This window comes from Elephantulus edwardii, unplaced genomic scaffold (genome assembly GCF_000299155.1).
Source record: "Elephantulus edwardii isolate Elephantulus edwardi_28Jun2011 unplaced genomic scaffold, EleEdw1.0 scaffold00263, whole genome shotgun sequence".
In the NCBI taxonomy this organism is placed as follows: Eukaryota; Metazoa; Chordata; class Mammalia; order Macroscelidea; family Macroscelididae; genus Elephantulus; species Elephantulus edwardii.
The window spans coordinates 3,145,835-3,156,951 of NW_006400013.1; the positions used below are offsets into that span (position 1 = coordinate 3,145,835).

The following is an 11,117-nucleotide window of genomic DNA, read 5'->3' on the forward strand; positions in this document are numbered from 1 at the left end:
TCTTCTATTCAACTCTTTAGTATCTTGAATTCTTCCTTGTGCTTTGGCTTCTCTGCGCTCCAGTGCAATTTTCAGAGTATCTTCTGACATCCATTTTGGTCTTCGCTTCTTCAGGTTATAAAGAATAAAAGTATGAGATATAAAAAATAGATTTAAAATCACTTTTAAAAAATCTTTGGAAACATAGTGCAACAATGAATGAATGTAAATCCAAAGTCTCTGTAAATGTTCATTAAAATTAATAAAAATTTTAAAAATCTTTGGAAACAAATCGATTGAATAAATTTCTGTTGGCTTTACTTTTGTGATATACTATTCAGCTACATTTTTTTTACTATTAAGCTACTTTAACAATGAGCTTTTATTTGAAGTTTAAAATTTTTATACCTTATTTGTTAATTTTATTGAGACATTAAGCTCTGATTTAATTTTTCATCTATATTTCTGTCTGTTAATGCATAACCACGTTAAGAAAAATATTTTCTTTTTTTTTATTTTATTTTATTATTTTTGTGTGCATGTACCGTCAAATCAGATCTGACTAGTACAGGAGGAGATTGTCCCTCCTTCCCCGGCAGAGCATCTGGTGGATTCGAACCGTAGAAAAATATTTTCTAAACCACAAATTCTTTTTCTACTAAAAGATGGAGATTAAATAGAAAATGTTATAGTGTTGAATTGTTCTGCCTATTAATAAGTGACTATTTCTTGATTTTATATGCTTCTTCACAATTAATTTTTATAAGACATTTTTGCCTTTCATAAATAAAAATTTAGAAAATAACAAAAACCAAAATAAGAATTCTGATCCGTAATCCCACAACCTAGAAACAGTATCTTAAAGTGCTTATTTATGTTCCTTTATGCTTAATTATTATATTATTCAATTCTACTACATACTTACAGGCCTTTGGAAACTATGAATATTAGAGAAATGAGTACATTTATAGATCTTTTTGTTCATAGGGTCTCTATGAGTCATACTTGACTCGATGGTACTTAACAACAGCAACAACAACAATACATACTTAGGTTTGTGGGGAATTTTTACTTTTCACTACAACATATCATTTTTCCTTTTTACTTTATCTACTAAAATTGTATATGCCTAGCAGTATCCTAACTCATAAAGCAATAATGCCTTGTATTTAAGTAAAATGTTCCAGTTTTCTTTTTCTTTTTAAATTTATTATTAATTTCAATATAAATTTACAGACTTTGCATTTCCATTCATTCATTGTTGCTCTTTATTCACCTCCCATCCCTCCCCCCTACTACACTACCCTCTTGGAAAAGTAAAAGAAAAGTTCTTTCATTGTTTTACAATCCCTTCCCCCAGATCCACTCCACTGTGCAGCCTTTGCTCTGAACTCCTGTCATGACAAAAATACCTAATAACATATCCCTTTTAAACAGTTTTCTCCCTCATCTGTTTCAGTGCAGTATACATTATTGAAACCATCTTTGTCAGTTCCACCCCAGCCCCGAGGCCAATTGTGTTTTACAACAGTGGCACCATGCAGTATTTGTCCTTTTGTGACTGAGATACTTTGCTCAGAATAATGTCCTCCAGGGTCACCCATTTTTAATAATATTGCATGAGTTCCTTGTTTTTCAATGCAGCATAGTATTCTCTATCCATTTTTTTGTTCATGGGCACTTAGGTTGTTTTTAACTCCTTGCTATTGTGAACAAAGCCATGATAATTATGGGTGTGCATAAAATGTTCCAATTTTCAAAGCAGTGGTTGTATCAATTTTCTTTTTAAACCTTCACTCAAATCACCATATTTTAAACAGTAGTAATTGTGTGAAATGTGTCACAAATTAGTAACAGAGCTAGAACTAGAGTTCATATTTTCAAAGTGCAGTTTCTACTCTGCTGTATAGCTTCAGTCATTTCACTACTTACCTGAGAAGAAAATGATCAGATTTAGGGACAATCATTTCTACTTTGGTGGTTTCACTCTTAGCTGTCGTTCCACTCCCTCATTAGTGTACCCTGCCTTTTATATCCTCTCTTGAAGGTCAGACTTTCTTACTCTGGCTCTTAATTGTTTCTTGTCTGTGTGCTCAGTGCCATAAGAACAAGTGCACAGCCATCTGCTTCAGCCCCAGGGCAGCTAGGCCTCAGATGTCTGTTTTTCTCATTTCATTCTCTACAGTTCACATGTCTTCCTTTTCCAAAGTAGAAAGTAACCAGTTTGCCTTCTGCTGAGGAAATCAGAATGTTTACATTTTTCTTGTCCTGTTTTGAATCTGTGTTACTCATATTTTCTCTCTTAAAAGAGCAGAGTGAATAGCACAGCATCAAGCCCACAATCACTAATCCTGCAGAAATAAAGTGAGGGTTCTGCTACATGTATAGGATTATTTTGCCAGTTGCCCTTCAGGTTAGTTGGTGTAGAAGGCAGACATGTACTGATTGATTCCCTTCCCATTAATTGAGCACTTGCTGTCAGCTTGGTAATCTTCTACTTCACTGATATGGGGAGGGGGGAGCGGGGAAGAATTTGATAAATTCACAACACTGCCTCTCATTCTAAGAACAGTATACCCAAACCCAAATCCGCTGTCATTATTCACTCAAACTCATGACAGCCCTCCTAGTTTCAGAGGTTCTAATTCTTTGCAGGATGAAAATGTCCATCTTTCTCCCATAAAGTGTCTGCTGGAGTCAAACAGTTGACCTTTTGGTTAGCAACCTGATATACTACGCACAAGCCACCATGGTTCCTTTCATAACAATCTCAGCTCAGAGTCAGTACAGTTAAGTCTTATATCCACCGTACATCCAAGGCTGTAAATTGTAGAGGGAGGAGATTGCCCATCTTTCTCCCAAGTAGTTCCAGGTGGATTTGATTTACTGGAGAGACACAGCCTTCGCATTAGCAGCACAGCTCAGTATGGATTTCAACTTTAGAACTCTCTATGACAGTATGTTGATGTTGTGTACCGTCAAGTAGAACTGACACTTCAGGGAGTTTTCAGGGACAGTCATCTTATGGGGGGAAATTACCTATCCTTTTCCCACGGAGCAGCTAGTGGGTTTGAACCATGTGTCTTTGGGATTGCAGCGCAGTTTCTTACCACTAGGCTACTAGAGCTCTCTACATTATATGTGTACAGACAGATAGATATGTTGTTGTTGTTGATTGCCGTCTAGCATGACTCATAGCGATCTTATGAACAAAAGGCCTGAAGCTTTTTATAACTATTGTTGTTTCTCAAAAGTCATAGAGTTTCCAGAGGCATGTTGTTTAGGAAGTGGATGCCACTCCTGCTTAAGTAGATAGGTAGGTAGGTAGATAGATATAGAGATAGTTAACAGATATAGAGATATAGATATAAAAGCTTATACAAACAGTATATCAAAGCATTTTTACTTGGTGGGGAATAAAAGAGAGGGGCTAAAAATGGGAGTTCTGTTGGCCTAATCTATAGGGAGTTGTGCTTCCAACCCAAAGGTCACAGTTTCTGGCCATTTGAATCTATGAGTGGCTCTGTAGGGTAATCTCCTGTGTGATTTACAGTGCAGGGTCAGATATGAGTAGATTCTGACTTCACACCAATGAGTAAGTGAATAAAAAGACAAAAATCTTCTGGTAACCTTTGAGAGTATCAAATTAATTAAATTCTCTTGAATGTGTTCAGTTTTTCCACTTGAAAAAACTATGAAGTTAATCAATGTTATTGTCCACATACACAAAAAATAAAACCCAGTGCCATCAAGTCAGTTTTGACCGATTGAAACCCATAAAGCAGGCTGAAATTGTTCCATATGCTTTCCAAAACTATAAAGCAGACTGCCACATCTTTCTAATGGAATTTCTGGTGGGTTTGATTAAGCAGTATAAAGCTTTGACCATCACACCACTTGGTCTCCTCCACAAAAAAATATGGCCTAATACAGCATACTTAGAATATACAAATAATTGTGGTTGCAGTTTAAAGAAGAGAAGATAATATTTTTATTCTCCTAATTAGCGCATTTAGGCACCTGACACCATGAAACAAATAGTTGTCAGGTCCTGATCTTCCTCATGATTGCTTTCAAGTCCTACTGTGGTCATCTATAGGGTTTTCACTAGCTGACTTGGAAGTAGATCACAAGTCTTGTCTTTATCCTTTATCTTATTTGGGAAGCTTTGCTGTAACTTCCTCTTTAATATTTTCTAAGATAGTAATTATGAAGGTACAATGTTAGGGAAGTAATTGGTGTTTGATATTTTTCTATCAGTTTGGAGAACAAGTAATCAATAAATCTTACACTTAAAAAATTAGTATTTGAGGGGAGCTCTGGTGGCCTAGTGGCAAGAAGCTGTACTGCAATCCCAAAGGTACACAGTTCGAATCCACCAGATGCTCTGCCGGAGAAGAAGGGACAGTTTCCTCCTGTACCAGTCAGATCTGATTTGACAGTACATGCACAAAAATTAATAAAATTTTAAAAAAATAGTATTTGACTCAAAGAAAGAGATTGTCAGTTAAGTAGGACAACATGGTTGTTTTGAAAGAATTGTATTTGAACTGTGAGCACTAAAGGTTAGAGTAGAGGAATCAGGTAAAAAATATTGAGAAGTTGATCTGTCTTTGTTCTAATAATAGGAGAAATCAGAAAACAGGGTTCATTCTCAAGTGAAGGGTATAGTGAGAAAAAGTGTATTTTTCATAGAAGATATTCCTCCTGGTTAAGGTATCATTTATAGATCTCTTGTTCCTACTGGATCATTTATCCTGTAGGGTTTGTATAGTCTGTGATACGACAGGAAACTAAAATTTAGACTTTTCATGCTAAATTTGTATTTGTTTTAAGGGTGGAAGGAAGAACCTGGTATACTCCCCACAGAGGACGACTCTGGATAGCAGCCACAGCCAAAAAACCTTCCTCTCAAGAAGTCTCAGAACTCCAGGCTACCTATCGTCTTCTTCGTGGGAAAGGTAAAAACTATATAGTCTCCTTTCGTTCCTACTTTATGGAGAGATGCCACTGACTTTCATCTTCTTTCACTTTGTCCTTCTTACAGCTTTTTCTTGGCTGAAATAGTTTTAAGCTTTTTCAGGGAATAAAATATGATCTAGAACCAGTGGAATTTCAAGCTGCACTGATGGTATTAACAAAAAACAAAAAAAAAGAGAAAGAAAGAAAATGAACCCAGGAATTGAGGGAATAACAATTGACATGTTTCAACAAACAGATGCAGCCCTGCATGTGCACACCAGTATTTGCCGACAAATATAGAATACAGCTACTTGGCCAACTGACTAGAAAAAAATCCTATTTGTTCTCAATCCGAAAAAGAGACAAACCAACAGAATGTGGAAGTTAGCAAACATTGTCATTAATATTAGGAGTCTATTAAAATCTTGCTGAAGATTATTAAAAAACAACCAAAACAGTACAGTGACAGAGAACTGCTAGGAATTCAAGCTGAATTAAAGAGGCTGTGACAACTAGGGAACTGCTGATGTCAGATGAATTTTGACAATTTTATCAAGAGGATTTCTGTCTGTGTTATACCAAAACATTTATTGTTCTCATGTGAAACTGAAACTTATAGCCAGACCAAGAAGTGGTTCTTTGGACAAAACAAGGGAATACTGCACGGTTCAAAAGTCAAGGAGCTGATTATATTTGTCTTCCCTCATTGTGAATAGGTTGCTGATGTCTGAGCCTGCAGGCGATGTCACCAGTACTGTGGGAGGCAGAAGGGCTGGCCTATCTGATCTCAAAGAAAGCTGCTTATTGTGTGCAAAGAAAAATAAAAATAAAAAAAGGACTGCATCAAGGATATATCCTTTCTTTATACTTTTCCAATCTGTATGTGGAATAGATCATTCAGGAGGCTGAACTTTATAAAGAAGAATGTGACGTTAGGATTGGAGGAAGACTCATCAACAAACAACCTGCATTATGCAGGTACAGCTTGATTACTGATAGTGAAGATGATTTGAAACACTTAGTGTGGAAGATCACAGATTCCTGCCTTTAGTATGGATTATACTCTCAACCATCATGTCTGTAGTGTCTGTAATGCTGGATGTCATATTCACTCGATAGAGCTCTGTCTAAGAAGCAGATATAACGTGAGGGTGTCTGTCTGAGACTGATTTCAACCTGCTTCATAAAGAGGAACTGTCCCTATCAGTAATATCCATAGTACTAAACAAATAGCTGCATGATCAGACATGCCAGGCCTCATGTTCCTGTATCTATTTCTACTAATCACTGGGTCCAGTGTTTGTTGTGACTTTACTCACAATTGTGGGATTTATTAGGAAAATAGGTTGGGGAGTAGGGGAGACAAAGAGTATCACCTAGTGCAAGTCCAGGTTTAGTCCAGCAGCCCTAGACCAGATTAACAAGTCACAGTTCCTCATTTAGTGAAAGCCCAGGTTCAGTTCAGCAGCACAGATGCACTTCTGGTTTCCATAGTCATCCAACAAACATTATCTTAGAGCAGTTACAAGTCAGCTTTCCCTTCAGTCATCCAGCGAGCAAAACTTTTAACTGTGGCACCATCTCTAGGGTTCCTCTGGTTATACCTTGCCACAGTCTCTTCGTAGCATTGCCACAGTCTCTTCATCCTCTCTCTACCACTGTTGTTCACAGTGTGAAAAGTGCTCTCTTATGCTGGTGCCACAGCTGTTGATGATTTGTAAAACCATGCATACTCAGTTAAGATGACTGAAGACCATGCCCCCAGTGGGGGCTAATATAATGGATAGAAGAAGTCAATTTTCAAAGTTTCTGACACGACACACTGAAATATTAAAGTGCAAATTACATATATATGTACACTACATATCAGCTTCAAGAAAACAAAAATCTTACCACCAGGCCAGTAGGCATAAAAGGCAGCATCATATTACTTTAGGTGCCGTCAAGTTGAGTACAACTCATAGATACCCTATGAACAAGAACAGACCTAAATTCTTGCCTATCCTGTGCCATTCTCATCATCTCCGATATACTTGAGCCCATTGCTGCAGTCACTATGTCAATCCAAGATTGAAGTCATCAGTGATTTCATCTTACTTGGAGCCACAATCACTAACAGTAAAGAAATTAAAAACTTAATTGCATGAGAAAATCTGTCAGCAACTTCTCCAGAGTACTGAAGAGCAGTGATATCAATTTGAAGATGAAGATTTGCTTGATTGAAGCCATGGCCTTCTCCATTACTTGCTGTACATCTGGAAGTTGGACAGTGAGTATGGTTAACAGAAGAATAAGTAATACTTTTTTGTTCTGGTGATGGAAGAGAGTACTGAATGTCCCATGGACTGCCAAAAGAATGAACAAATATGCCTTGGAGAAGATGCAGCCGTGGTGCTCCTTGAAGGCAAGGATGGTGAAACTTTGTCTCCATCTTTAGGCATAATGTTAGAAGAGGCCAGTCCTTGGAAAATAACATCATGCTTGGGAAGGTTAGCAAAGGAGAAGACTACCCTCAACAAGATGGATTGACAAAGTGTATCAGTGGTCTCAAGTATAACAGAGATGATGAGAATGACACAGGATAGAACAAGGTTCAGACCTGGCATTCATAGGGTTGCTATGCATTGTAAGCAACTTAAAAGCACCTAACAGCAACAGCAACAACATTTATTTAGTGGCGGATTATAAATAGCTTTTCAGTGCAGAACTTTGAACCAGTTTGAACCAATTAATGGCTGACAAAGTGAAATGAGAACAAGCTCAAAATTCTAATCTTTAGTTTATTTAGAACCCTAACTGAAATGACAAAAACTATAGGCCAAAGCAATGGAATCGGACACTTAGAAGAGATGTGTCTATGTATGTAGTAAGCTGTTCAAAAACTCGATTTGTGATACTGAATAATTGCCAGGAATATGGAGAGGAACATATAATCAAAGCATCCCTGTTTTCAACTCAGTAGGTGAAGAGATTTGTTTACTATGCCACCCTTGTTTTTATTTTTTTAGTATTTTTCCAAACTCCAACAACTCACATTATTAACATTTCTAATTCCCACACTTGAGCTGTGGGAGGACGAGCCTCGTTCCTGAGCAATGGAAGCAGGACACACCTTTCAGGTAGGCTGCTGGTTGGTTATAAGCCCTGCAGAGTTCAAGTAGGTTCACACCTCAGTTTCAACCCAGCTCTCAATGTAGCCCCTAAGAAAGGATTTTTGTTTGAGTCTTTTTTTTCCCTTCTCCTTTTAAAAGTATATCTAAAAAAAGGTAAGTTGCCTTTCTAAGAAGATGGTGCCAAAAGCAAAGAAGGAAACCCCTGCCCCTCCCAAAACTGAAGCCCAAGCAAAGGCGTTACAGGCCAAGAAGACAGTCCCAAAGGGCACAGCCAAAAGAAAAAAAGAATATCTGCAAGTCACCCACCTTCCAGCAGCCTAAGATCCTGGGACACTGAAGGCAGCCCAGATATACCTGGAAGAACACCCCAGGAGAAATACGTTTGATCACTATGCCATCATCAAATTTCCCCTGACCACTGAGTCAGCCATGAAGAATATAGAAGATAACAAGTGTTTATTGTGGATGTCAAGGACAACAAGCACCAAATTAAATGAGCTGTAAAGAAGCTCTATGACATTGATGTGGCTAAGGTCAACACTTTGATTAGGCCTGGTGGAGAGAAGAAGGCCTATGTTCAACTTGCGCCTGACTATGGTGCTTTGGATGTTGCCAGGAAAATTGGAATCATCTAAACGGAGTCCAGCTGACTAATTCTAAATACAAATTTTTCTCACAAAAAAGAAAAGATGATTCTCCCCCTCCAAAAAATTCGTTCAAAGTTAACAGAAGTGTAAACTATGATCTGTCTCAAGCACAGAACTGCCAGAGGATTCACACACACTATTTGTTTTTTTCCTGTTGGTTCTCCTTTCATTCTTGGAAGTCAGTGGTTTCCACAGGTCAGTTCAGAGATAAGCCTGGTCCATAGCAGTTTGTTTTACAACTCTGGTTTGTTCTCACTTCTTTCCCTGAAATTAGTGCTTTTTGGTTCAGAACTCCAGAGGCTGAGCTGGAACCTCCAGGCTCCATCCTGAAACCAGCTTGCATTTTCCTGACATGGCCTCACTCCTGCTTTGGAGCAGTAGGTCACCTTTCTTCTTTCTTAGATTTTTACCCAAACGTCATCAAGTTTGTCTGAACCTGTTGTTTGTTTTTTTCGCAGGCTGCATTCAAATGCTTAAACCACAGCATCATTGCATTCATCTGATTGCCAGCTTCAAACTTGTATGAATTTCCTTTCTCAGAGTTAGTCAGCAAGAAGAGATCTGGATGTTCTGTATAATCAGCCATTATCACCATCCATACTACCACAGACATGGTCTTATTTGACGTAGATTTGAAATATTTTCTTCCTGTAGCCTTTAGAGATTTGGCAGCATAGTAAAAAAGCTGGGTCCCACAACAACGCTGCCCAATATTTTGTCCAAGATGCTATTATTGGCTTTTTGCCTTCTTTTAACAAAGTTTTTCTCCTGAGAACATCTTGAATACTAAGGGCTCCTGGGTATAAATATGCTGCCAGGTCTTTTGATTCAGCAGAACTGCTGGCCTTCATGTGGCTTCGATAGCCATTTGTGCTATTCTTGTCACTCTTGAGCCGAGAGAATAGTATAATCTTTTCCTTTCAAAAGCAGGCCATGAGGTCTCTTCACTTAGTTCATAACCATCACTGCTACCTATTGATATCCCACTGGGAAGAGTAGTGTATGTACTCTTCGTGGCCCCTAGATGGTACGTGGGACTTCATGATGCTGTCATCTAGTAGACGTTGGGGGCCTGCATTTGGGAACATGGCACTCTTAAACTCTTCTGTGTTCATTTTATGAATAAAATTGTAATCCAGACTATGGCACTTCTATTGTCCATGTGGGATCAGATTCCGAGGGGATGGGTGTGTCTGTGGTTGCAAGGCTTCTTCAGCGGCCACACTTTTTCTCCCACTCTGTGGAGATGCTCCTATTTCAGGACCTAATAAGTCTTCCCTGGGTGCAGCAGAATGTGGTGTGCTTGTCTCTGGTTCTATCTTTAATGAAAGCTTGTAATTATCATTTTCCACAAACTTTTGCGATTCTTCTATATACTGAACAGAGCAGATATTTTTGGACATGAGGCAACATGGGAATATCATATTCACAGGACTAATGTAAATCAGAAATTATTCTAAGGATGTTATTCATCCAATTTGATCTCTGCTCATTTTCTGGAATTCTACTGGTTGATGGGTATGATGAATCAATATATGTTAAATCTGACAGATACCAAAATAGGGAATGCAAGGTGTCATCTTTAAACTACTTTTATAATCTCTGAGTATTTTGTAGTTATCTTCTTTACGCATTATATATTCTAATGTTTCAAAAGTTGTTTTGTCTTTTTTACTTAATAATGCACATGTTTTAGTCAATCTGAAAATTGAGTCACTTTGTAAGCCATAAACCACTGCCATAAGTGCATGGAGGTTTATTCAGCTCAGTTTCTTAGCAGTTTTAATATAGTGGCTCAAAACTTCTGCCATAATTTTTAATGTCTGAGCATGAAGAATCACTCTAACAACCCAAAGCTTACATGGTTAAATCTTCTTCTGAAGCAAATACATTTGGTGTAGAACTGTATATCTCTATTATTCTATTCACAACTGGAAAGTTGTCTGGTTAGATAGCTTTAAATACTGGGACATCCATTAGTGTGATCTGACCCACATATTCTTCTGGTGTAACCTTAAGAATGTCAAATCCCACAGCATCAAAACTTTTCTTCAATTCAGAACCTTTGTCACTTAGAGACTCAGAGCTGCTACTTTTCTCAGAAGCAGTGGCTCCAATATTCACATTGCTTTCTTCAGGTCCATGTTCCCACATCAGTCCCCAATGCTATGTTAACATCAACAAGGGCCCAATCACTTCATGCCCAAGGCCACATGTACATTATTCCTGTACTGCCGTGACCACCGCTTCAGAAGATGGAAAGAGGTCTGATATCATGTGCTGTTGTTTTGCAACCATTGCCAAGGTGGCTCATGGATCAGAGCAGTTGACCGCTACCCTTGTTTTTAGAAGAAGATCACATTTCTAGCATAGTGATTACCCATGTTGTTGTTGTTGCTGTTATGTGCCGTCGAGT

At 38.1% G+C, this 11,117-nt stretch overlaps 1 protein-coding gene and 1 pseudogene across 1 annotated transcript in view; one reads left to right on the plus strand and one right to left on the minus strand.

The window, feature by feature from the left end:
- Positions 1-11,117, plus strand: part of TRIP4 (thyroid hormone receptor interactor 4) — a 100,579-nt gene that overhangs the window by 34,804 nt on the left and 54,658 nt on the right. The window contains exon 10 of the mRNA XM_006899625.1: positions 4,816-4,940. Coding sequence (XP_006899687.1) covers positions 4,816-4,940 — 125 coding nt within the window. The remainder of the gene's footprint in view (positions 1-4,815; positions 4,941-11,117) is intronic.
- On the minus strand, positions 9,108-10,855 carry LOC102868069 (annotated as a pseudogene).